Source organism: Penicillium brevicompactum, assembly GCF_028827555.1.
Source record: "Penicillium brevicompactum strain IBT 35665 chromosome Unknown utg000001l_segment0_segment0, whole genome shotgun sequence".
NCBI lineage: Eukaryota > Fungi > Ascomycota > Eurotiomycetes > Eurotiales > Aspergillaceae > Penicillium > Penicillium brevicompactum.
Genome location: NW_026623203.1, coordinates 1129352 through 1156299, shown reverse-complemented (window position 1 = coordinate 1156299; position 26948 = coordinate 1129352). Strand labels below are relative to the sequence as shown.

Below are 26948 nucleotides of genomic sequence, written 5' to 3'. Positions count from 1 at the left end.
AATGAATATAAAGTAGACATTAGGATCTAGCTAAGATGGAAGGTGGAAGGCGCCTGAATCAGCAACAGAGGCAATCATCCCCGCGACAGTTCGAGAAGTAAACATTGGTCTTCTACCCCGTTTGTGATAATATCTATGAACTCTAGTATATTAATTTAATAAAAAGTCCAACGTCTGAAATTTAACGAAAAAAAAAACTACAATTCGCCCAAATTGTATTATTATTGCCACCAAAATGCAACTTAACAAAGCTCGATCAAGGGGAAACCTACAGAGGTACAATTTCGAAAGCCTAGTTTTCCCAGTAGCTGTTGAAAAAATGGCTCGGCAATCTTGTCTGTCAATAATATCTGATTTCTTCCTCTTCGCTTTTGACTAAACATTCTAGATTGAAACATATTGCCAATTCATGCAGAACCAGGTTCTTGCTTGATCCTAGCACGCCTCTGGCGCGCCGCCTTGGGTAGGCGCGCTGGATTTCCCTGAATAGTCGAAATTCCCAGCGACTTGCATATGCTATTCACACGAGTTTTCAAGCCGAACTCTCTCTCTTTGAAGCCATGAACCTCGTCGCGCAGTTGTTCCATTTCTATCTGTAGCCTAGCGTTGTACGCTGCCTGCTCTTGGAAGCAATTTTCGATTGTTCTGTTTAGATCAGCAGCATATCATCTAAAGTGCTAAGCAACGACCCCGACCAAAGCCAAATGAGCATTTCACGGGGTGTGATAGCGGGGAAGAAGGCACTCACTGGGTTCGCTCATCCAATCTAAGAAATATCAGTTAGCAAACTGAACGTGATTTACAGGGCGCATAGATGCTATGAACTCACTCCTTGACACATGCGAGCAAAAGATCAAAAGTATTTCGCTGTGGAGACCCTGAATTTCAATCAGCTCTGACCTTAGTATTAACAGCTGTACCTCTCGGTACTCACGGCAAATATTCTCCTCGCTCAATGCAGTGATTTCCACTTCTCTAGGGCTATTCTCACTGGGAGGGTTGCTATCGACAGAGGGATTTTCTGTGATATCCATTTTGAGAGAAGAAAGCAGAAGAGTAGTTGCCCAGAGAAAATAATACTCAAGGAGAAAGATGTCTTTATAGAGAACGCGAGTCCTTGATCACGTGACGAGGACCGTCGGCTGGTGATCCCTCGTATTTCCATCTGTCACACATGCTGTATAATAGTGACAAAAAACGCTTCAGAGTTTCTGATTCAAGTCATAGTTGTATAGGAAGTATTCTGTCAAAGCCCCATCAAAGGTACAGTACGTCCCGAAACTGGTGCAACCATTTACACTCGTTTAAGTGATTATTTAGCCCCACTGCCAAGAAATTCTAGTCTATATTTGGATTTCTTCCGACAGCTGTATGCGTACTTCCTCGTACGAAGGTGACATAATAATTTCAATCCTGTATTAGCATGTAAATTTCAATACATGTGACACCTCCATGCCCCTCATCCGAAGCAGCTTTCCTCGGGAAGCTCATTTGACAATCAATCACGAGTGGTTCAACCAAAGATGGCTCCAAACCTAGCTCCTTCCAAGTATGAGCTTATTTATGACATGATCCACAGTGGCGAACTATCTATAACTGAGATGGCACAGGCCGCTGGTTGCAACAAAAGCACCATTTCAAGAATCTCTTCCAATATAAGGATGTTTGGCAGCATCAAAGCACCGCTTAATAAAGGCGGACGACCCCGTTGTATCGCTCCAATTATGCTAGAGGCTCTGTGCGACCATCTGATTGAAAAGCCCGCCTTATATCTGGAAGAGATGGTTATTTTTCTGTGGGACGAATTCGCTCTTCAAGCAACGAAATCTAGCGTGAGTCGCGCCCTTCAGTCCAAAGGATGGTCAAAAAAGACTGCTCGGGTCAAGGCACAAGAACGCAACCTTGACCATCGGGACGAATACCATCATTTTATCTCAGACTTCAAGTCTTACCACCTTGTCTATGTCGATGAATCTGGATGTGACAAAAGGATCGGCTTCCGGCGAACGGGTTGGTCCCCCCTTGGTACCGCACCGGTTCAAGTGTCGAAATTTCATCGTGATCAGCGTCATCACATTCTGCCTGCGTATGCGCAAGACGGCATTATTTTGTCTCGAGTGTTCCAGGGCTCAACTGACGCATCCGTCTTTGAGGATTTTATCGAGCAGCTTCTCCAGCACTGTGGGAAATGGCCCGAGCCGAAGTCTGTACTAGTGATGGACAACGCATCCTTTCATCACTCGGGCAGAATTGAACAGATGTGCTCAGAAGCTGGCGTAAAGCTAGTGTATTTACCCCCATATTCTCCTGATTTGAATCCTATTGAGGAGTTTTTTGCTGAGCTCAAGGCCTTTATCCGGCGTAATTGGCAATCTTACGAAGAAAATCCAGAGCAAGGATTCGACAACTTCCTCGAATGGTGTGTTGACGTTGTTGGTGCGAGGGAGGAAAGCGCGAAGGGACATTTTCGGCACGCTGGCCTAGCTATAGACCACATCTCCCCCACATGCCAAAAACAAACTGACGCCACTACGTCTTGACCGCCACCGACGACTAGACCTCAACTCACACCTCCCAATCCCACACTTACAATCGAAGAACTTCGCCGCCGTTTTCACAACAAACCGTCGTCATTTGAGCTTGAGAAAAGGAAAAAAGAAAGCCAAAAGACCACATCTGCCGTCCAATTGTTATCCAGGTTCTTAAACTCAGCATTGCCAGCATTCCCGCAATTTCTAATGGAGATGTAGCCGCGGACAACTGTCGGTGGCCTCAACCAGTAACTCATTATAGCCGCGCCATAAGGGCAGCCTAACAGTGCAAAAGGCAACGAGGCCACGAAAAGCTTTGCCAGGTGAGGCTCAAAGTTCACCGTCAGGAAGTTTGGAACATTCTCAGGGATCAATCACCATATATTTAGAAAGTAGTTGTCGCCTGTATATCACTTTTTGCGAGGGCTCAGGGTACATGAAATAATCATCACTGTAGCAGACTCTAATCAATAACATTTATAATGACCATTCATCTTGCAAAACTCCCATCCAGATTTCATCCCACCATTGCCCATCTCTCCATACAGCCTTCCTCAATCGGCCTTCTTCTTGAAATCCAACCCTATGGTACGTTTTCAGGGCGACCTCATTCCACCCATACACTTCTAATTGGACCCTGTGTAGATTTGCCATATTGAAAGCCCAGTTGAGAGCCCAACGTAAACCCTCAGTTCCATAGCCTTGGCCTTGTGCGTCGGGTCTTAATTCGATACCGAGATCAGCACATCTGTTTTGAACCTGGCTTGGAGGGATGTTTTTGATCATGAGGATTCCAATTCTCTCTGATTCAGAAGCTGGTGGGTGTTCTGCCGCATTCAGTGATGACTTCTTGCAGATAACAACCCCCAGAAGGGCTGTTTCGAATTCTTTGATAATTGGCTCAACTGAATCTTTCTTCATGGGCTGAAAAATGCTTTTTGAAGTATTGTAAAAGATTCTTGGGTCGGAATGCATTGCGAAATACCATTCTTTATCGCGGGAGGAATCCCAGGCACGGAAGTAAAGACGATCAGATTCTAAGAAATTCATGGCTGACGTTGGCTTCTTGTAACATCGTTTGAATAGAGAAAGTAATCTCCCCAAGTGCAAGAGAGCTGAAGTCAGCAATCTGGGGTCTGTCAATCCTACATTAAATACGGGGTGAGAAATGTGAAGACTCTGTTGAATGGATCGACCCGCTTCAGGCCATATGGAAACCCCGGGGTCCCTTTTAGGAATGACCCCGTATATTTATTATGTAACACTGCTACATTATGATACCACTAAATACCCACAGTAGAAGATTCTGTCGGGCAGACTTAAACCCGATATGAGTCAGCTTATCACCTGTCTGTGCCTTTCAATTGTTGCAGCACTCCGCACTTTATTGCCATTATAGATTCATCTTGGGTAATTTTCTATTCTCTTCGTACCTCACTTTACTTTGGTCTCAATATCCAAGAATATTTCAGTCAGCAGCGAAATCAGCTTCTCATCTTTCACCCTATTATTTGCTTTTTTTTTTTACGGGCCCCATTGCCAAGAGACTAGCACAGATATTTTTTGATGTAGCACGTTCCGAAGGGGGCGGGAAAGAAAGCCTGTGTCAGGAGGGGGTAAACTATATTCAAAAAGCCTACTATACCAGCATGTTGGCAAAGGTCATTAGAGCAATCTTGCCTGATTTGGTGCAGTATGATCGCCGAAAGAATACACAGCTTATACCGAACTTATGCAAAGGGATAAATGCAGCATGCCAGTGCAGACTATTCTCTAATCACAGTATATAGAATATCTAGACTAAACGGATATTTTCGTTACAAGTAGCTTCTTTGCGTTGTCGCACCCACAGGCTGATGTCGCGAACAAACCGCCTGGCGGCACCTACTTTCACGCCGTGCTTAACAAAGAGACCTGGGTCTTGATCCTCATGAATCTGCATGAGGTCGAGACAGTTTTCGAGGGTCACATCGCGTGCTTTGTTGATGTTCTCCCTAAAAGCCTCGTTGCTCACCCGCGATTGCTGCCATTCAGTATACTCGTCCACAGCGACATCTAGCAGGCCGTCGATTATGATTGATTCGGTGTAGCTTGGCCCGGTTGGTATGGTAGTATTAGCAGGAAGCTGCGTCGATTGTTGAGATCCAGCTGGAAGGACATTGATATTAATTGGAGGACACATTGAACCCGTTGTGGAGTTCTCCGCAGCTTTCTTTTTCTTGTCCAGTCGTTGATTCTCTTCGGCATAGAGCTGCTCGCGAACACTACCAGGGACATCAGCGTGGGTCTCGAGAACCCCACCTTGCTCCACATATTTGACGAGGGCCTTCAGATGGTGTGTCTTCAATCTATGGTGCCTTTTTCCCTCTGGATCTTGCCAGCAGTATTGTCCTTCGTGGCGACATGGAGGCCCGGGACACCGCATAATACGATATACATCGCGCCAGACAGAATATTGGCCGGAGACCTGCTCGGCGTCAATCTGAGCGTCCCGGTCAGCGACCATCCGTGTAGTCACCGATGACTTTCCTCGCTTGTCCGTTCTAGAAGGAAGGGGTCCACTGTCCTCTATGTAGTTGATCGATATCTGAAGCCGGATCTTCTTTCCACGAGGGAATAGAGAGGCCCACGCTAGCAGCTGTTTCTCCACCGCTGTCCAATCAACACTAGTACCTTCAAAGTGTTTGTCAATGTTCCGTTGGGAGTTCACCGATAACACCATGTCAGTATCATCTAGTCTCACCCGTCGGCCACGGGCTGTCTTCCGTCCTAGAATATTTAAAGCATCCTCTTTTATCTGTTCCCAGTAGGACCTAGGTGGTTGAGTAAGGTCTTGTTTTGTATCCTTGACCACAACTCGATTGTTCAATTTAACCCTCCACTCGATCTGGTAGTGGATACAGTCCGGAGATTGTTCATCCCATGCACTTCCATCTGCACGTTCAACCATAGGATCAAAACTCTGCTGGTCGGATAGATGTTGATGCAAGGAAGGTGAACATTCACCAACTATGTCCTCGTGATCAGGTGAAGGGCAGATTACTGGTGGCGTCCATTCACGGTCTGGGTAACCAGGGGTGGGGGCATACGAGGGAGTTCGTTCCCATAAATCGGACAGTTCGGGTCGGTAAGCATCATCATCATAATCGTTGAAAGTAGTGTGAGTCATACCCCCAAGGCAGAAGATGCCACTGAGGAGTCTATTAACATGGTTGTGTCAGCTTCCACCAATTGTGTTCCAGAGCATCAAGAAAGAGGACTGTAGCTGACAGGCTGAGTTTTATGATAAGTGGGTTCATGAGTAGTCTGCAGGTATAGTAAGCAAGTAATGCAAGTCACTATTTGCAAGGTCTGGTGCCGTGTAAGTCCCCCAGACCGTCACTTGGACAGGAGTGGGAGGAAAGTGACAGTTCGCCAGATTCTCGAGGCACTTCCAAAACACTGTCGTTTGCCTTGTTTGCATCTTCATGGAAAATTCCAGTTCCTTTGGATCCCAGTACAGTTACGAGACAAGGCACCGTATTTTAATAAATGTAAATCACGGTATCGAGATTGATACAGGAACATTGATATTCCTGGATTAATCTTAATATGGTCTAGTGTATCTTGGCGGTGGGGCTGGAGAAACGTTCGAAGAGTGTCAGCGGTTGCACCAGTTTCGGGACGCACTGTAGGAAAAAACATCTGTATTATATTTTTTTCTCCCTTTTTACTGTCAAAACATACGGTCTTCTCAATCGAGCAGTTGGAAAATTCAAGTTTCAGCATCCTGCGACCTCGCTATCTCGAAAATACCCTTAAGCTCAGATTCCTTCTTTAACTTCAGCAAATAACATGTATGTATCGCCTCTCGCCGGGCCACCGCAATGTTTAGTGCGCGTGCTAGTTTGTTGATTATTGTCGAAAAATTTTATTTTCACTTAATCACCAGACAGACGTAGACCCCACTGAAACTAGTGCGGTTATATTTATCAAAGTTCATTGACCCATTTCTGTATGAGGTCCGTTTTGTCCCGTTTGTATATCACATCAGAAATTCAAGACATCGGTCCTTTCCTGAACTTGGCTACTAAACAAAATGCAGCCCTACTTTAGCGAACGCGTATGCCGCGGCTCGAATGAGCCAGGTCCCCGTGACTTACCCGCAGGTGTTGTCGCAGCCACGTGTTGGAGTTCAGAGCATTGACTAATTGTTATCTCTCGGGGGGTACATGGGACTAGATATACAACATGAGACCGAAAATGATTCTTAATATATTTCGTTCCTCGTGTAGACTTTGAGGGTGTAATTTCCGATGATGCGGATTGATTCCTGATCTGCACCAGCCTCGTATTGCAACTCAAATCACTAGCCGGCATCGTTTATTTAAGACAAAGTGCTCTCTGTGCGCTCAGACGAACATACGAGACTAGGTTCTCGTGCGGCGAGGTGCTCAAGTCGGTCAGACACAGACACAAGAAGCCAGAATTGAAGCGTGAAATATTGATGCAGTCAGTGAGCATATGTGCATCAAAGAATGCCCTGACACAATATAGGGCTTGCTTGAACGTTGACTCAGCATTTGAATAGACCCACGGGGGTAGAACCACCCTCCAATGCCATTGACCAGAGCCAAGAAGATGTAAGATGCCGTCAGTCGAGACATTTTCGAGAAAACAGCGTTGTAGAGTGAGACGCTGCATAAAGCCAATGCTCCAAACACCCCAATGACTAGCATTCGTTCTTTCTTCTCTCTTGGCCAGGTTATCAAATAGGTAGCACAGACCATCCCGGCCAGTGTGATTCCCAGAATTACTGAAGCGATTTTCCCACTATCAGAATTTTCTAATAGCAAGACCGATACGGACGTCCCCCATATGTGTAGAATAATTCCGATGTGGTCCAACAGGAAGAAGGAAGAAGAGAGTTGCTTCCCCGAGTCAAGTAAGTAATGGGAAAAAGCAGAAGTACCAAAACAAAAGAGGTTGGATAACAGAGAAACCAATGCTGTGATCGCATTGCTTGTTGACGAAGAGCACCGAATTATATGGAAAATAAAGAAAAGCAGCATTCCGCTGCCGCAGAAATGGATTTTTGGGTCGACAGAGCCATTAGTGTGAACGGGCTTATGTTGTAGTGCGCGTCGGGGCTTTGAATCGCAACGGCTGGCTTCCATATCGACAAATTGAATTTTCATTGAGGATTTTGTGGCACTCTGGACAGGCGATGTTTTGAGATTGACGGGACAGGATCACTTTAAACAGTCGTAGCGCTTGTCCAAAAACGTCTTCCTTGGGTGACAGGTCTTCATTACTTGATCATCCAAAAAATTGAGGACCACAACTTTGGCACTCATTTAGAAAAGAAAAAACTATTTACCCAAAACCTTAGGTGAGCAGAAACGAAACTGTGAACATATTTATGCTCGGTGCGGTGTGTTGAATTACCAGGCCCATAACAGTTCATGATAGGAAACATACATTATAGGGATGTGGTTAATGACGGTGGCGTTGGCGGGCAATGACATTGATGTTGATGGTGTGTTGATGGTGAGGGGAGTGTTCAACGTTTCGCGGACGAAGGGCAAAGGTTTCCTCGCCATCTTGCCCATATGATAGATCATCTATCATAGATGTATTAATGTACATCATCCATAGTCCGTGAAAAACTATTCCATTTTCTTAACCTGCTAACTTGGTGGAATTGGCATACAGACTCCGATTAAATAGAAATAGTCAGATCATTGTCGGCTTTTGATTTCACCGACGAAACTCACATCTTGTAACAAATCAAAAACTTGAACATGTTCGATGTTTGTATCATACTAATTCCGGATGATGGCAAGACGACGAATTTAATGGACTCGAACCTAGTACTACTTTGAACATGAAGTGCAAATCATGATAACCAATATAGTATAGCTTGACGTATTGCTGTTCAAGAAATGGGATACATCGGGATAAACGGCAACACCATTACACTATCGTACCAGATCTCATAAAAAGCAAGTATCCTTTCACACGTGCTGCAGATATATAATAGCGCACGGAAACGATTTTCGAGGATTATTCTATTCTACGTTGCTGCTTTCTAGCTTCCTCACTTTCGCAATGCCCACCAATGTTCACAAAATCTTAATGCTCCACGGTACATCAACTCAATTATAATGTATCGAAGGGACTAACAAAATGTTAGGACACGGTCAATCAGCAGACATCTTCAAGCCAAAAACTCGGTATTTGCGAGATGTCTTTCGCACTCTGTCCAACGAGATAGAGTTTGAGTTCAGATATCTGTCCGGTGTGCTACCAGCCTATCCCGATGACAAAGATATCACGGATAAGAAAGTCTGGGGCTATGGTGAACCCGAAAATGATAAAATCAACGGCTTGGAGAGATCTATTCAGCACATCCTTGATACCCTCGACCAAAACGGTCCTTTTAGTGGCATAATTGGATTTTCCTCGGGTGCTGCCATGACAGCAATCGTTACTTCGATGCTGGAGAAGAGGAACGCAGTTTGTGGTATCCCGTGGGAGGTAATTTAAAATTTCCCAGCTCTAATTTCTGGATAGAATCCCACCTCTGACTGGTCTCAGCGACGCCATCCGCAGTTACTATTCGCAATATCCCTGAGTGGCTTCAAACTAGAGAATACGTGCTACAAAGATTTTTATTCCCCAAAAATTGTGACTCCGATGTTACATGCCGTCGGGGAGTTGGACTCAACGGTCTCTCCTGAACAGACACGGAGCCTCGCACAACAGTGCTCATTCCCGTGGCTATACAATTTTTTCGGTGGTCATTACGTGCCCCAATACAAAGAGCTTTTGAGCTTTAGTCAATCTCTTGCGAGCTTTCTGAGAGAAGTGTTAGGGCTCGCTGAAGTGGTTCAGGAGGCCTGGGAGGATATTGATATAGTTGACGCGAAACTAAAGCCCAAAGAATAACTCTCGGTACGCATGTCTGCGATAGGCATTTCCATATGAATTCGAAAAATTTTGAGGCGTGTGAAGTTAGACATATGGACACAATTCTTCAATATGCACATACACACAATTTATTACCGCTCGGCGGCTAAGCCGAAAGACCAACTATCTCTGACCTAATTAATATACATGCCATAATATATATATTGGCATGTTTGTATTGTTTGGGCCCAAACCCAACCCATTAGGGGGTTGGGCTGGGTTGGGCTTTGGGCTTTATGGCTCTGCGGAAGTCCAAACCTGGCTTATCCAGAATTGTGGAGAATCCTTCGGTTTTTGTCCTGACGAACTATTCTATTTCGATGGTGGCAGTGTATTGGCAAATGAAATCTTTCTTGGTCTTCGAGAATTTCAGAAAAGGGGGAGCTTGGCACCTCAACGGTGGCCAGTGAATGACGATGGCGCCAGTATCGGTGGCCTTTCTGGCGGCAAGGCTCGCACATTTTGTATAGGAAAGGCCGCTAAGGTCGCTTGCTCGTTGAGCATTGCGAATGATGTGCGGAAGAAGAGGTCATATGATGGGGGTAAATTGGAAATTAAAAACATCTACAACAAGAAAGATGGAAAAGCGAAGGAATTTTTCCAGCGTAAACAATTGGGCCACAAGAGCATAACTAGGCGAGACATAGAGAACGATGAACCGATCTTGAAGCATCGAGTATGATGGTCAACACGTTCTTCAATTTAACCACATTATCCCTAGTAGCTCGGAGGTATCGAGATGAGGATCGGGTTAGTACTGTTAAAATTGGTAAAACCAGAGGCTTTCTGATTGTGGAATCATCCTTGGCCTGTCTTATCCAAAACAGGGAAGCGCTTGACTGAATGGCGTTGTACGCGAACTTATTTGATTAAAATTCCATTGTGCAATAATAAAACTTTCAGCACAATGATCCCGTGGGAGAAATATCATTTTTATGGCATAAATGGACGCAGTGCCAAATAGACTCCGTTCCCTGCTCTTCAAATTCCGACAACTAATAAATTTGCGCTTCTGCCGTTTCAAACCTGCTAAGCGCTCTCAAACGTTGACCCCCAACAAAAAAAACCCAAGGAATAGGTAACAGCAGAACAGCGATAAATCCCAGTACGCTTGAAGCCCATGCAACGCCAAGCTTCGTATACACTACACTGCGAGTCAGTAATTATTGCCATGCCTAGAGACCGTCGAGAGTACTCACTCTGGACTGAGAAGAGAGGGAATGCAGCTGCAAGTCCATACCGAGCCAGGCCATTTGCACTCATCGCGCTTGCCACCGTCAAGCCATGGTAAGTGTCGACGATATACTGAGCCGTGCTTACGAAGACGCAAATATTCCCCCAGGCAAATAGCACAATGGCTACCACAGGACTTGCCCATGATATATCTGCTCGGGAAGTCCAGCCAAACCAGAACAGGCTGATGGGTAGTCCAATGCTGCCAATCAATGATGGGTAGAGGCGAAGCTCAGGCGGTACCTGTTGTTGCTGATAGCTTGTCGCTGTTCGGCGGTAAAAGAATATGTCGCATAACAACACAGTGAATGCACCTATTATGCATCCGACCACTATGGCGAGAAACACAAGACCGGAAGCCTCGATCCCGAACCCGTAAATACCCTGAAAGACGAGCGGAAAGGCAGCGAAGAATGAGAAGAGTGTTGCAAATTCGCATGCCACATAAAGACAGATCAATGCAACAATGGGCTCGGTGAGGATCATCTGAGCTGGACGAAGAAGAGCGACAGTCACAAAATTTCGTAGCTTCAAGGACTGTGATGATTGGGGAATGGACAGGCCGAGACTTTTGGAGCGACGGCACTTGATCACTGGATGAAATGTCTCTCGAGCGATGAGAGTAGTGATAATGGTACACATAGCAAAAAGCAGCATCGTCCACTGAGTCCAGCGCCAGCCCTTGCGATTGATCAAGAAGCTCCCAATGACAGGGCTGAACATGTCAGTGAGTGTCAATATCGTGAAAAGTGGATAAAAAAACTTACCCAAAACCAGGACCGAGGAAAGGAGTGAGAATGAAGATAGTGGATGGGATAGCCCGAGAGGCAGGCTTGAACGTTTCGTTGATGGTTCCTGCAGCAATGGCTAAAGGAGGTGCGAAGCAAAGACCAGCGAGAAACCGCAAGACACAGACCGCTGTAAATGTGTGACTGAGTCCAACGCCTAGGGTGAATAAACTTCCAAGCAATGCAGAGCCGATATAAACGGGGTATCTTCCAATTGTCTCAGACAATGGTCCTCCCACAACTGGACCTAGCGCTAGGGCGAACACGTAAAGCGACAAAGGAAGAATTGCGACCGTACTACCGATCCCAAACTCTTTCATGAATTGCGAATGAGCTGGCGAAACAATAGACACACCAAGCGAGCTAAATAGTTTGATCAGTCTGAATGAACAATATAGCAAAGAGGGGGTTTTCCCACGTTGTGAACGCGGCTGACGCAATCATCAGCACCTGCTGAACTTTCCACTTGGTTGGCCAGTTGTAGGGATTGCTTGGGTCGGTTTCCCACTTCCAATTGGATTGATCATCTAGGGCGTCATCATCCGCGAGTCCCGCTTCGAATTTGAGGCTTGCAGGCCTGGACGGATTCCCTCCCCCATTGTGCTTGTGAGCATTGATATGAGTCATCTTCTATCGGAAAAGATTGGGTAACAGACGCTCCTGGTCTCAATAGTCTAATAGTAAATATCAATGCCGATATGCTGACTGGTAAAGTACGCCAGGGAGCGCACCATGTCTACAAGCAAAAAATACGCCAAGATCCAATCATTTATAGTAAAGATATAGATTGTGGAATGTTAAAGCATTAGATGACAGTGGGAATACAATTTGAACTGAAAATGAACTACCCATGTTGAGCGGATCTTCGAGATTTTCCTTGGTCATTTGAAACTCGACAACTAATTTACCCGACCAGAATTGCCAATGGTTCGGTCTTTCGTGTATCAAGATTTATGCAGGCTACGTTTAAATACTCAAAATTCATGACAGAACAGACATAATCCCGCTTTGTTACTTCAAGATAACAAAATGGATGTACTGTATTCTGGCTGCCGAAGAAGCTATTTATAAGAGACAAACGTTATTCCAAGAGGAGATACGACGATTATATACATGACAGGCCATGCCGTCCTATGGCTGAATATACCTTTTCTGTGGGTAGGTAGTGGCTTGTAGAAGGTGAGGTATTTCAACTGGCCAAGGGGCGTAGAAAGAAGAAAATGTACTTCACCACATTGGAATGTTGCCTCTGCCATATGGGGCTGTTCCCAAAGCATGAAATCCATTTAGACAGCTACTCCCGGATCTGTGATTTTCCGTGTTTAATTGAGGGAGTGCGACTCACATTTAACATAATTTGTGCTTTTGTGTGCAAAGACATACACAATAAAATCCAAGTGACCCCTCTTACCGGCCACAGGGCAATACTTTTTGAACGGCAACTCGTCCACGCCTAATTCGATAGTAGTTTCGTTTTCGAAACGGTCATTCAATGTTATAAATTTGAACCAGAAGAGGTGTCAAACAGATCAACCCTGCACGCCGCCTTGTTCCATCTTTCGACACCAGACGTCGGTGCCACTGAACAACCTCCAAAAAGGGTAGGTGCGGCCTTTGAAATACGTAAATGGCCACCAAAGCTCATAACCCTGTTCTAAATTAGCATGCAGTCTTCGATGCCGAAACACTATTTACGGTGCTCCCCGATATGCCCACACCACCTGTCTTTGCCACTGGCTATGACCACCTTTGTCTAGATAATTCATCTCGCTTCCCATTATTTACTGGAGAAGCAATAGACTACCAGTCGAGGATTGTGTGCGGCTTTTACTCCAGCGGTGACAGCATATGCCTCCAGGAATGGACAGGTCCAGATCTCATGTCACCGTCTACCTGTACTGAGGATGTCTTCCTCTATCTGTCGGCTTCTCACATTTTAAAGAAGCCAGATTGGGTAGATATCAGGCTCTGCATTTTAGACAATGAAGTTAATGAAATGGTGGCGGTATACCCGTTTTTCCTCCCGCGAGAAGAATCAATGCTGGGTAGCCTACCACAAGTTCGTGAGCAAGTCCAGGATGTCATCGCGAGCCTTGATGTGAAGAAAGTCTATTTTCGGATTTCCATTCGGTCTCGCAACCACGAAGCGCCTAATTATCTGAATGCCAGAACGACGTTCAAGTAATCAATACGGCCAATAGCACCTCTTTTGCCGCTTGATCTATGACATTCCGTGAAGAATATAATGGAGGGTTACTTATGGAAAAGGGAAATTCTACAAGATCCCAGGTCCATCTTCAAACAAACATTTTATTAATTTTGTGATTCAAATAAGCGTATGAAATATCAACTAGAGATGCCTAAGCTACGAGCTTCTCATTCATTACTATAGTCGATCGTCGATCCTCCTCTTGTTCTAGCCTCTGTCCATCAGATTAACACGCATAGTCTTTTGCTGCTCGCTTCCCATTATCGATAGACCGCGGTTATTATAAAGACGATGACATGTGAATGGCGTTATATTACAAAAAGCAGTCCTTTCATTCAAAGCGAATTATGTTTGCCGGAACTTGGCGCAGGATTAGCTGTTGCATGCCCTTTCTTCGTCAGGATATCAGGTGGTGTTGTTATAAGTTATGGCCAAGTCCAGCTGTTCTTGGTTTCTAGCGTGCGGTTGAGATGAAAGGGACTTAGGCCTTGAAATTCGACATTTTTCGTGTAATGATGGAATCGGTGAAATGCGTATACTCAAGCTCCCTCATAATTAAGTTCTACGGAGGCGGCGGGTGCAAATCCATTTTTTATGATTTAGCACAAGTTATTAAATACTTGGTCTAAAGAGTGACCCTAAAACCTAGACAATGCGGGCTTTTGAACCGAATTATAATAAAGTACATTAGTAGCCTCATCCCACAGTGCATTCGGATTTTCTCATCCCCTTTACTGCGATTTTTGGATTTGATTTTCTGTTGACCTGAGCAACCTTTCCGGATTCATGTTTTTCGCACCATTTGTGGCCCTGATTGGCCGTATACCCTTCATCTTAGCTTTCTCGTTTCCCACCATGGCTATTTCGGATGAAAATAATGGAGAGAGATTAGTTTTTTGTCATTTCATGGCATGGGACCCCGGCATCCTCTCTTGCGTTGTGAATGCAGTACTGACGCTCCTCAGGTTGGCATCGTTAGCAACCGCCAAAGCGCTAGCGACTATGACGATGATATGAAGCGAGCAAAATTTGCAGGCATCGACGCTTTCGCCTTAAACATCGGCACTGATTCCTACACAGACAAGCAGCTGGGATTGGCCTATAAATCTGCCGCTAAAAACGGCATTAAGGTTTTCCTCTCTTTTGACTTCAACTGGTGGCAGACTAGCCAGGGTAGTGCAGTGGGTGCGAAGATCGCGCAGTATGCCAGTCTTCCGGCCCAGCTCAAGGTCGATGGGAAGGTCTTCGTGTCTTCTTTCGCCGGCGATGGTGTCAACATTGACGCAGTCAGATCAGCTGCCGGTCGCGATATCTACTTTGCACCGAATTTCCACCCTGGTCGAAGTGATTTCGGTGACCTTCAGGCTGCTCTGAATTGGGCCGCTTGGGGCAATAGCGGAAGCAATAAGTCCCCAAATCCCGGCAACCGGCTCGCTGTGGCGTATGGCGACCGGGCTTACGAGACAGCTCTTATGGGGAAGCCCTATATTGCGCGTGAGTGGTTCGAAAAAGCTTTTACTTCTTATTCTGACCGAAACTTAGCGATTTCACCTTGGTTTTCGACACACTTCGGCGGCGAAGACTCTTACACCAAAAACCGGGTTTTTCCCTCTGGTCTCATCTGGTACAACCGGTGGAGAGAGATCCTAGATACCAGCCCCCGCTTCGTGGAGCTTATCACGTGGAACGACTACGGTGAATCGCACTACATTGGCCCGCTGTCATCACCACACACAGATGATGGAGCCTCCAAATGGGTAATCGGAATGTAAGCAGAAGAAACCCAAGAAGTCAAGTTGGGGACGGGCAATAACTAATAAACAGGCCACATAACGGCTGGCTTGATATAGCCAAGCCTTTCATAGCTGCCTACAAAGCTGGCTCAAAGCTGCCAATTAATTTCCTTGACGAGGAAAGGCTGGTCTACTGGTACCGACCGACCCCCAAAGACGTCGACTGCGACGCGACCGACACAACAATGCAAAGCTGCCCCCACAGTGGCAGTGACAATCCTGTTTGTGGCCGACCTGATGGAGTGGATCATATGACCGACGAGGTATTCATTGTCACAATGCTCGAAACGCCCGCGACAATACATGTGCAATCCGGATGCAAGACGGAGACTTACGAAGCAAAGGCCGGAGTATGGTCACATTCAGTGCCGATGGGCGTGGGTACCCAGAGCTTCAAGGTTGTGCGTGACGGAGAGACGATTGATTCTCTGTGTGGGACTAGTTTGAGGGAAATTACTGAAACATGCCCCTGTGGCATTTATAACTTCAATGCTTATGTGGGAACTTTGCCAGCGGATGCCTCTGTTGACCGGCTGCAGCCAGCTGGACTGTCACGTTTGTCGCAGGGATTGAAAACTTCTTGTTCGACTGGTAGACTGTAGGCAAGAGTGATTGCGAATGGGAGAGACTGAGTATGCGATAAATAAAATTTCAGTTGTTGATATGAAATAGTAGGGGTGTGAAAACCTAGATATCAAATCTTGGATAAGTTTTTCGATTGCCTGCAGTAACTATAATAAAAGTGTTTTGGCCTTCTGTAAAGCCAGCTGATTGAGGGTGGCAACATAGGTCACGGCAAGTAAAAACGCATCAAGAGGCGTTTTGTTTCCGCCCATGGGCCATCAGGGACCAGATCATGAGGCAATTTGCCATCATTAGACATGGCGTATCGGTCAGCTCCGGCCGTTAACAATTCCGCAACTGCTTCCCAAGCCCCTTCCTTGGCGACAACGCTATGCAGGGGTGTGTGTCCGGAGTTATCCCGAGAGTTCACATTCGCTCCGTTTTGAATGAGAAGTGCGACGACCTTGTGGATTATGCCGAAATACGCTTCCGCAGCATAGTGAAGAGGGCATTTGCCGTATAGATCTTCCGAATTGGCAGAACCTCCACGTTCGAGTAACAATTTTGTTAATTCCACAGATCCCATCTGTGCAGCAAGGGAAAGAGGTGTTAACCCATAGCTATTTCGGAAGTGAATATCAGCTCCAAGAAAGATAAGCATTTGGACACACTCTATCCCTTTTCGGTCATGGGAGTTTCGTATAGCACAGAAGATTGGAGTCTCTCCGTCTTCGCCGCCAGCACAATTCACGTCAGCTCCGTTTCCGACAAGCCGGCTCATCAAATTAGGACACCAGCTTCGTGACGAAGCAGCCAAGTGGAGGACAGTTTCTCCATTGGCGTCTCTAGGCGTGATGCTAGCACCGCAATCAAGGAGGACTTGCGCTTGTTTGATGGCTCCCCGAGAGATCGCTTGAAGTAGGGGTGTCTCCTCAGAATAATTCTTAGAATCGAGCTCAGCTCCATGCTTAACCAATGTTCGAATGATGGTTTTGTTGTCACTCCTGGAATTGCTAGATTTGGTCGCAGCGTAGAAAAGAGCTGTCCATCCATTCCAAAACTGGATCTCATTCTTGAAATTCGGATTGGCACCAAGACGTAGTAGCAGAGACACAGCACGTGTGCTTGAATAAGTAACTGCTACTTGAAGCGGTGTTCTCCCCTGGCGGTCTTGAGAGTCCATTGGTATACCGTTATCTATCAGCATCTTCATGATTCCGAGAGAAGCGTTCTTTGAAGCTGCGATGTGTAGCAGGTTCATCCCCGTTCGGCGTTCCAAGATGTGTGCGTCAGCCCCATGATTTAGCAACAATGACACTTTAGACTCTTGGTTTGACCTTACAGCCCTCAGTAGTGGGGTATGTTTGTCAAACGCAACTGAATTGGCCATGGCACCATACTCTAGGAGCAACTTGGTGATAGCTGTGTCGCTACGTCCATCTGTCGCCAAAGCCAAGGGTCTCATGGATTGAGCGTCGGCCGCATCTGGCAAAGCCCCATTTTCCAAAAGAATCTGCACGACGCGGGTATGCTTGGTGGTAACAGCTTGCAGAAGAGCCGTCGACTGTGCCCGATTTGGTGGCCGAAGGTTGACATTGGCCCCCGCTCGCAGCATATTCCGAACTCCAACTTCATCCCCACGACTCACATACCATAAAAGAGCTGATCCACCATCGGAGCGAACATTTCTTTCGTAGAGCTCATTGATGAGGAGGTTGTAGAACTTTCGGCTAGCTCGTAGCAACCCGAGAAAATCTTTTGGTGAGTCCAAATGGCTTGTGACGAGCAACGTAAGTTCCGGTGGCAAAAAGAGAAGACACATCGCAGGAGACTAGTAGATGACTAGGTTGTTGTCATTCATGAGAACGGGTGATGAATATTTGGCATCGTCCAAGCTAATTGATCCAAGAGTGGATGGCGTGTCGTGTTTGGTGATGGCCAACTGAAAAAAGAATGAAGAGCAGTGGATGCTTCAGCAGAAGCCGTCGCCTAGTGCCTATCAAGTACTGTTATTGAAATGCGGGAAGAGGTCTCCGTCTTGAGTATTATTATAATTGAACAATAGTTTCAACTAATAACAGATCCTCGTATTCTATGTCGAGAAGACGTTGAAGTTACTAAATTGGTTATGCCAAACCCCATTCGCTTTGCTTGACTTATCATCAGTGCTCAGAGACCACTTCAATTCCTAGACCATTTTTGAGAAGAATTAATATCTCTACTTTGGAATACAAAGCATTTCACCGAGTCTATGTACTACACTGATGGGTGATTGGTACAACTGGTTTTTCATAGCTTCTAACCCTCGGTTTAGTATCCAACCGCTATGTACCAGTCATCTCTATTTTTACCATCCTAGCACACTAATTTCATTCTTTGGGGCTGTCAAAGTGATATGGTACATAGTTCATGCGAAGCATAGGTTTAATCCGTCTCGGTAACATGCCTCAAGTTGACAGAATTTACTTAGCGAGATAGCCAAAGAAACAATCACACAAGCATATCAAGCGGCACTTACAATGGCCTTTGCCAGGGCCTACATATGTTTACCCTACCGTGCTCTATTTCCTGACCTAGGAATGATTACTCGTTCATCCTTTCACCGTCGATCGACCGCAAAGGATCCACTGTGTAAAGCAATACTAATTTCCAATATGTTGTTGATAGATGTTGATAGAAGACGTTGAATCTATGTGCAATACCAAAGCTCCCCCAAAACAAATCTTCGATGCCCACTGTCCTCCAAAACAGAAAGAAACTTCCCAGGCCTAAAAAAAACCGACAGAAATCAGTGACCAATATTGTAGAGGGTCCATATGTAATGGTAATATCAAACTGTCTCATTAACTAAAAACTATGAAACTGGCAATTTTGTAGGACCTGCTGGAAAAGAGTAATATGCAGGTTTTTTTTGTGAGGTGTCCGATGTTGATGTCGTAAGATATTCTGGGTAAATACCCGGAAATCCACATACAGATCCACCATATTTCTGACACAAACGCCTGGGAATTTGCGCTCAAGGTTTAGTTTGCATATCTTATCTTCTATCTTGCCAGAATATGTGCTCATATGTCATGCAGCTCACTCTGGTCATGCTCTTGAATTTCCTGCTTGGCCACGATCAGACTGGCAACGAACGCGGGTAAAAGGCGTCGGAAAGCATCGATTCAAAAGGTCTGTGAATGTCTCATAGCTCCAATTCTTTGATATTTTTGTTTCATTGCTCATGTATGTCTCGAGCCCTGTATAAATCACAGGGTTCTTTGCCTGATTGTGCCAGCATGAAATAAACAACAAACAACCTACATATGTCAGGATTTACAGCACGAAAGTGATAGGTCGAGATAGATGGAAAAAGAGAGGAGAGGTAAATCTGACGAATCGAACAATTTGGTCAATTGATTGAGAATAATTGGTTTATTATTTTTATTATTTGATTAAGAGTCTTGTTTTATACTTACTTAATGAAAGAAGTCAAGCCTGCCACTGATCAAATAGACATCGAACATATGCAATTTACTTGCCTCGCGCTTTAGGCACATTAACGTATCCATGCATCCTCGTGAGCAGACACCGCGGTCCTTAATAGGCGTAACCACATCATCACCCAATTCACCACCCTCAATTCGGCGTTTCGAGCTGTCGTACATGCGATCCTGAGATCGTGTGATTTAGGCATTTTGTGTTTATTGAAGCTGCAAGACAAGGCTATTCTCAATGTGTGCGAACGCCTGAACCAAACAATCAACCTTAAAGGTCTGTAAAAATTGAACAAATACACACTGGGAAATGTCTACTTAGTCAGAAAATGAATTCAAAAGTTGACTATAAACAGGAGGGTGGGATTTGCGGACAGAAAGTGCTTGGGGCGTTAAGGTTAAACAATGTATTGAATAAGTAATCTGCATGGGGAAACAGAAAGATGAGCGAGTGGATAGGATAGTTGACGTATTCAATTGATTGTTAACAAAAAGATTATTTTCCAGTCCTTATCTGGCCCTTTTGAAATCTTGGAACATATGGCGTGCAACACGGGGAAATAGAAACAAATGTTTATTGTACATACTTCAGCTCCAGTGGGGCAAATTCTATATTTCGTCGGGTCTACGCTCCACTCTCTCTGCCACTCCGAGACTTTGCGGACAAAAGAAATTGCTAGCATAACGAAGAAGCCCCGTGCAGTAGTGGCTGCAACCATGGTACACGCAAGTTTCATGCGCAAGCGCATGCTCCGAGTTGCTTTGATTAGCAACCATCCATAGCGAGGGAACTCCTCATTCGACAATTACTCCACTGTAGGTGTATACGTCGGTCGTCACGACTTGGTTTTTAAAGTCAATTTAGCTTGCTGATCGACTGTCAAAAAGAAGGTTCATATACATACTCATGGTGGTACATATTGCTTTCGTGGGAGACTACTTGTACCTTCAGCAGTTCTCTTTCGTATACCAAGTCAAGAAAGGCCCATAATTTCAGTCATGTCAACATTCTGCGGCGACCGAAATAAGAGGATTAACGAACGGCCCCGCGGAAGCTTTAGCAGGTTGTTCGTCAATCCACCACACCCGTATGTAATTTTGACGATCTTACTGTTTAACTCATCCAGCTCTCTCAAATGGGCTCGATTGAAATCTTCCCAGCTCTCTAAGCTCTCATACCATGTCATTGGTTTACCATAACTATTAAGCTTCAGAAAATGGGGGAACGCCGAGAGGCACTAAGTATAAGCGAGACTGGTGTAACAAGACTTTTTCATAGTAGATCCGGAAAGGCCACACTCCACAATTGCATGTACATATTAGATCATGCTAGTCAATTAATGAGATGCGGAGGCAACAGTTCCACACGCAGAGGCGCTCAATGAAAGAATTCGTCGTGTCGCTGTTGGAATACGGGTTAATGTGATGTCGTCAAATGTCAAAACCCATCTGCGGTAGGAATGTCCGAAAATCGCAATTGAATTTGTTGCCAAAGCCTCGGCCAGAGGAATACGAGTGCTCCTGATATGAATAAATAGAAGGATTACTTAGGAACCTGTCATGGCCCAGATTTCCAAGCTAATTATCTGAAAAGGTGTAATAGCAATCCACACAGCCTTCTAAAGCAGCATCAAAAGCCTGCGGCAGCGATTCTAAGATGATAAGATACCTCCGCTGTCCCATTTTTAATCCTGCCATCCAACACCCCAAATGTGTAATTATCCCCATAGGTGCAAGCCTCTGAAAGCTTCTTCACAGGTTCAATGAGATTCTCGCAGTCGGTGATGATTGGGTTATGATTCTGGCTGAAGTAAGTATGAAAGATTCGCAATGAAAATTCTTTTTCGGACTGAAGAAAACACACATCGTTGCAGAAAAAAATTCCTGATTCATCCAGATACGCCACCCTTGTGCAACTGTTTGGACTTGCTGCACATTTTGAATCCTTGACATCTTTGAGGTGGTCCAGATTATCTTCTTTGGTAACTTTAGTATAGGCGACCCCATATGTCCAGTCACAATTGGTAGCAGGCTCTGCCTATTTGACAAGGTTATCCCCTGTTGGAGGTTGCCAGCACGTCTTAGCGACTTACACTACGTTTCTCTGTGGAAATATTCGAGAAATGATCGGGAGCGGGAAAGGAAGGGAAATCTATAGTCTTGCTAATTTTAGTAAATAGCCCAAGCAGCCAAGATATCCCATCACTTACTGTCCTGGGAGCCGATCCAGCTTGGCCAGTGCTAAATGTTGGACCGCCGTGCTTTGATGTGTCAGCAACTGTTTGTATTGTAGCTTGACTGACTGACTGCTTGGAGAACCAGAGCGCATAAAATGAATGTCTTTTGGATAATATTCATTTTGAGTCCAGTAGAGAGAGTTTGCCGGAAATACTTTTCAAGTACGTCGACTAATAAGAACTACTAAGCGGGTAGACACTCTTTATATAGAAATTTTGAGCAGAGTTCAATCTTTGTGAGCAGGCTCTCGACGTGTTCCAATGGTTTTTCGAGGCATAACAGGCATAATTAAAGGGGCTCCTCGGAAATAAGAATATTTTGAGTACGTGATATACATATAAAAGATGGATATTTGAGCAAGTTTGCGTTTTTGGATGGCTGCTTGATGCCGGTAATGTCCTCTAGAGGACTTTAACCTTTCCTCAGCCCCAACAACTGGTTGGTCTTGACTAATGGGTGGGCATATTCAAATTTTTGTTTTTCTTACTCTCCCTCCCTCCATACGGTTGATTGACCGTTCAAATTCACCGAAGTGAACGTATCTCAATCTACAAATCATACAAAGCCTGAGGTGATCCAACTAGAAAATTACCAGGCCCAGCTTTGTTTAAATTTAGCCGTATGGTTGATTAAAGCCAACAGTCAGCCCCCGTATCCTGATTCATCTGATCTTCGATAATTGTTTGTGATCCTCTAGTCGCTAAGTTTACTGCATACCAAAGCGCAGAAATTAAATGAGGGTCACCCAATAGACGCACAATTGAATCAACGTCGCCACAGTGGTGAGCTCCAAATACAGTATTTATCCGACCAGATCCAGCCGCCCTGCAATTACCAAGGTGATTGGACGCTCGAAGCAGCTGAAGGAATAAACAAGGTACCCCTCTTTAACTACCATCCCCGTTCGTGTAACTCGATTTCTTCTGTGGCTTTCTTGATGGTTTCTGCCGTGTCGCCCTGAATGCTAAGTTCCGTCTTAGAGTGCGATGCGTACCAACTCCAAACAGTCGCATGACTGACTTCGAGTGATTTTCCAATTTATTAAACCATTTCGTTTCTCTGTATGGCAGATGAACCGACTGTAAGAGTCTGAACCGGAGAAAAGTGTCAGTATCGAATATATGCTGGCCCTTGAGCGACACGATAATTCGTCTCATCCAAAACGACCTATTATTCGGTATCGACTTGTTCTAATTCAAGATCACGTGGTTGTTATCACTCTTTGTTTCTCAACCCTTTTTGTCTATAACTACTTCTCGAAATATATCGCATTGTTCGCATAGTTGTCTTAGTACGACATAGGCGCGGATGACTGTATCATTTCCAGCACTCGGAACCGCGGGAGCTTTTGAATCCGTTACCTGTGGCAGGCTTCCTATCACTTCATTGTGGATATTCCGGTGTAGAAATTTAAAATGCATGCGAACGCCATCTCCGTTCTCGCCGCTTTCCTCGCTGTAGGGAATGTCCACTTTGGGGCGGCTCAGCATGCTTCCGAAGCGCACGTGGACCAACCGCACTGGAATTCCCCGCGAGAAGTCGAACGAACGTCTCGCAACGAGACTCAGAGGAAAACTCATTCCGAATCTGGCTTGGTCCAAAATGGCTTGTTGGACAATTTGATGCAAACTCATGGCTCCTCTCCTCAGCCAGCGGTTACTCCCACTCCGGAAAGCTCGCCCGCTATTCAGACTCAAAAGGGAAGAGAAAACTTTGGTGTAACCATCTCTGTCAACCATAAGAGCCCCGATATCTTACGGCTTACCATTGACAATACGACCATCAGTAGTGAGCCGAGTGCTTCTACTGCAACCACTACAAAGACTGAGAGCCCAAGTAGCAGAAACATTCCCATGGACAACTCCACTGCCGCATCTACCACATCAAAAACCATAATAATGGAAAAATGGACTGTTGAATCATCACCCAATATATCAACTAGGGCTTCTTCAACTATTTCAACCACATCCTCTACCCACAACCCTCCTAATGGCTTGGCCACTGGGCTAGGAAACCTCATTGATGGCTCAACTAGTAGCGCCACATCATCTACTGCCTCCACTGTGACCGCCGCTGCCGCATTGCCTACCAAGACATCTACTTCGCTTGCTTCGACCAAGTCCAACAATCCATCCACAGCCATTGTTGATGATTTACGATCGAGCCTGGACTTCCTTCTTGGTAGCTCAACAAGCAGTTTTGTCACCATGGCGTCCAATGGATCTGGATTCTCTAGCCTCGAGAGTGTCAACAGTGCAGGCTCCAGCAATATCAGCGGCTGGGATGCGGCAAGCTCCACTGCGAACATTGCGGGATTGGACCACCTTGACCACTTTGGTCTAGGCGACAATTCCTCTATCGAGAAAAATATCACTCCTACCGTCTTCAGTAGTACTGCCATTCAGTCTATTATACTACTCAATGTGTCTGCCTCCACAACCAGCTCACTCTCGATCACTTCTACTCCCATCGGAACCTCAAGTTCTAGTAATTTGCTCAATGAGCTTATATCTAGCCTGGATTCGCAGTACAGCACCACCTCCTTTGGGACTGGTAGCACTGCATTTTTCACGACCATGTCTGTGCCCAGTATAAGCCTTTCGCAATCCAAGTCGACCAGCGTCGCTTCTTCCCCTGTGCTGGGGGAAACACGGGTATACTGACCCCCACATCAACCAACCCCATTGAAACAGTCCACATCTCGTACTTACCAAGTTTGAATTTTATTTCTGCATCCGGGATTGAATCTAGCAGTGGTATGAAATCTAGTCCTGGCCCCGCAAACAGTACTAGCACGTCAAGCACTGGCACCGAAGCTAGCACTGGTATGCTATCTAGTATGGGCACCGAATCTAGTAGTGCCATCAAATTTGGTATTGATCTCGAATATAATGAAAGTATTCGCTCTAGCACTGCCTCTGGCCCCAGCAGCTTATTTACCCCTTCCCTCGAGGACCTCACGCTTAGCTATCATTCGTCCTTCCCTCCTATCCCCACATTTACCAACGAAATGAGCACGGCTCAGAGCTCAGAGGAGTACCAGTCTAAGCAAAGTCCTGCTTTCGGGCTTTTAACCTCCAAGAAGGACTGGATGCCATCCACAATTCTTATCTTGCCTGACTTGACCGCCACCGTGAGCTCGACCTCCGAGCAGACAAAAGAACCCAAGGCAACATCGCTCCCTGGTTCTATCATCCCATTGAACGAAATTACCGAGGCCCCCTCTGACTCAGTCCTACTTCAGTTCGGCTTTGACAGCCAGCTACCATGGTCATTTGTCATCAACACCCCCTTGTCTTCATCTCAAATTTTTAATTACACCCCTCAGGCTATTGAAAACGCCTTGCCAAGTCTCTCTTCCAATGACAGCCCCGTCATGTTTTCCCTTGAGCCTTATTACAATTGGCAATCTACAGGCTATAATGCTACCCTCGCTACTTTCTATTTTTCTCGCGACAAGGTTGATCTGCTAAGAGCTCTCAAGGTTAACCCCGACTCTGCTCTCTACAACCAGGCCAGTGAAACACTCCGATCACTGATGTCCAAGGTCGACCCAACAATCCCTCTCGAGTTCTACGGTAACTATCCCAGTGGAGTCGGCGATCCAAGGGGCGGTGGCAGCAATGGTAATAATGAGGGTGGCAGGGATAGCCGTTCAAGTGGTGGCATCATTAATACCGATGGTTCTGCCAGCAGTTCCAAGACTAATCCCACATCGATCGGAATTGGTGTTGGAGCTGTGGCCAGTGCCGCCGCTTACGGTGCTGGTATGTTCTGGATTGCCCGCCGCTACCGTAAGAGAAAGCAGCTCCATCAGCACCTCCACTCAACTAGCAAGCAAGTGAACCAGGGTGGCTCCGCTCCCGGTCCGATACCTGCTGCTGGTGACCGTGCCTCTGGTCGGGGTAGCCGCGGTACCACTCGCTTTCAGACGATCAGCGGCCCGGCTATGGTGGAGAACTCTTTGGGATGGAATTAAATATACCCCTAAGATAAGACAGATGGAACTCTAATTGCATCTCATCCTGCACCCATCCTACACAAAATGAATAAGAAACAAAACAAACACCAAAGCCGTCCGATATATTTGGGAGGTTGCTTGAGTTACCCCCGCTTCTGTTGTGATATGAGGCTGTTACAGATCAAGAAGCTTTCAGTTCTTTCTGCGTGGAAGAAATACATGATGCAATGAGATGCCTTCACTGTGTATACATCCATAGCCTCGTTTCTCCCTCTCGGAAAACGGTTAATCAATATCTCTGAATTGAAATCATATTAATTCCTATAGCTCGGTTGAATCTCAGCAGAACTTGCTGTCATCTTTGGAATCCGAATAACCGTCCAATCGTGCTCTGTTCTTACGTTTTTAAAATCAATAGATGGCTTCAATACATAATGCAAAATCATAATGCCAAGCCATTCCTTGGTCAGTCTTGATTTCGCAATCTTTCCGGGAAATTTTATATCCTTCTTTATATCCAAAACCCTATTCAGGCACGGCCGGAGTCGTGGGCCTTTTAATGATAGCCTTCAGGAGCAGTCATTGAAATTGAGCAATGAAGCAGGCACTTTAGAATTGAATATCGTATGTTTAATGTTATCCTAGAGGTAAAAGTCGCCCCCTATAATAGTTAAAAGGAGAAACAGAAGGGGGTTTTTAGGTCCCGAGACGGGAAGCGAGTACAACGGTATTCATTCTATGAGAAATCCCAAATCTACCATCTAGAGCCTAGCAGTTTCTTGAGTGACGGTCATCAATGGATGTGGAGACAAGGTTTGTGTCTAAATGGCAAAAATTATCGGGTTGACCCAAGAATCGACATGGTCAAGATAGTTTTATTCATACTAAGAAATAACAGCAACGGGTAGCTGCAGCGGAAGGAGGGTGGTATATGAGGAAATACTATCTCACAGTATGTACCTCATTCTGCTTAATCTATGCAGTATGGAATTAATCGTGTTTTGTTCGAACAGTTCGCAAATATCAATCTCTTTGTACTTGAAGCTGCAAGAGGGTGAGACCTTGTATCAATAATCCGGTGATGAAGGCTTTCAGCCATACTCCAGTGAGATTGTTTCCGTTCCTATAAACCTATCTCAACTTCAAGAGCTTTTTGTGTTGAACTACACAGGAACTACCACGTTTTGATGGTGGCCCATGT

The 26948-nt window shown here is 45.5% G+C and overlaps 7 protein-coding genes across 7 annotated transcripts; 4 read left to right on the top strand and 3 right to left on the bottom strand.

Annotated features, from left to right (window-relative positions):
- Nucleotides 1–407: 407 nt before the first annotated feature.
- Nucleotides 408–1034, bottom strand: N7506_000235 (uncharacterized protein; the record flags this gene model as incomplete). Its single annotated transcript, XM_056949531.1, has 4 exons — nucleotides 408–645; nucleotides 749–766; nucleotides 830–878; nucleotides 935–1034. 4 exons carry the CDS (start codon nucleotides 1032–1034, stop codon nucleotides 408–410), a joined length of 405 nt encoding a protein of 134 aa, XP_056815446.1.
- A 489-nt stretch (nucleotides 1035–1523) lies between these two features.
- On the top strand, nucleotides 1524–2540 carry N7506_000234 (uncharacterized protein; the record flags this gene model as incomplete). The annotated part of the gene is made up of 1 exon (XM_056949530.1): nucleotides 1524–2540. The coding sequence occupies one exon, from the start codon at nucleotides 1524–1526 to the stop codon at nucleotides 2538–2540; it is 1017 nt and encodes a 338-aa protein (XP_056815445.1).
- A 6081-nt stretch (nucleotides 2541–8621) lies between these two features.
- On the top strand, nucleotides 8622–9461 carry N7506_000233 (alpha/beta hydrolase; the record flags this gene model as incomplete). The annotated part of the gene is made up of 3 exons (XM_056949529.1): nucleotides 8622–8658; nucleotides 8707–9029; nucleotides 9087–9461. The coding sequence occupies 3 exons, from the start codon at nucleotides 8622–8624 to the stop codon at nucleotides 9459–9461; spliced, it is 735 nt and encodes a 244-aa protein (XP_056815444.1).
- A 1165-nt stretch (nucleotides 9462–10626) lies between these two features.
- N7506_000232 (MFS transporter) lies at nucleotides 10627–12130 on the bottom strand (the record flags this gene model as incomplete). Its single annotated transcript, XM_056949528.1, has 4 exons — nucleotides 10627–10631; nucleotides 10682–11430; nucleotides 11483–11866; nucleotides 11922–12130. 4 exons carry the CDS (start codon nucleotides 12128–12130, stop codon nucleotides 10627–10629), a joined length of 1347 nt encoding a protein of 448 aa, XP_056815443.1.
- A 2368-nt stretch (nucleotides 12131–14498) lies between these two features.
- Nucleotides 14499–16107, top strand: N7506_000231 (glycoside hydrolase family 71 protein; the record flags this gene model as incomplete). The annotated part of the gene is made up of 4 exons (XM_056949527.1): nucleotides 14499–14603; nucleotides 14678–15206; nucleotides 15255–15480; nucleotides 15537–16107. 4 exons carry the CDS (start codon nucleotides 14499–14501, stop codon nucleotides 16105–16107), a joined length of 1431 nt encoding a protein of 476 aa, XP_056815442.1.
- A 188-nt stretch (nucleotides 16108–16295) lies between these two features.
- Nucleotides 16296–17891, bottom strand: N7506_000230 (uncharacterized protein; the record flags this gene model as incomplete). Its single annotated transcript, XM_056949526.1, has 1 exon — nucleotides 16296–17891. The coding sequence occupies one exon, from the start codon at nucleotides 17889–17891 to the stop codon at nucleotides 16296–16298; it is 1596 nt and encodes a 531-aa protein (XP_056815441.1).
- Nucleotides 17892–23201: 5310 nt separating this feature from the next.
- On the top strand, nucleotides 23202–25765 carry N7506_000229 (uncharacterized protein; the record flags this gene model as incomplete). Its single annotated transcript, XM_056949525.1, has 2 exons — nucleotides 23202–24339; nucleotides 24399–25765. The coding sequence occupies 2 exons, from the start codon at nucleotides 23202–23204 to the stop codon at nucleotides 25763–25765; spliced, it is 2505 nt and encodes an 834-aa protein (XP_056815440.1).
- Nucleotides 25766–26948: the final 1183 nt, after the last annotated feature.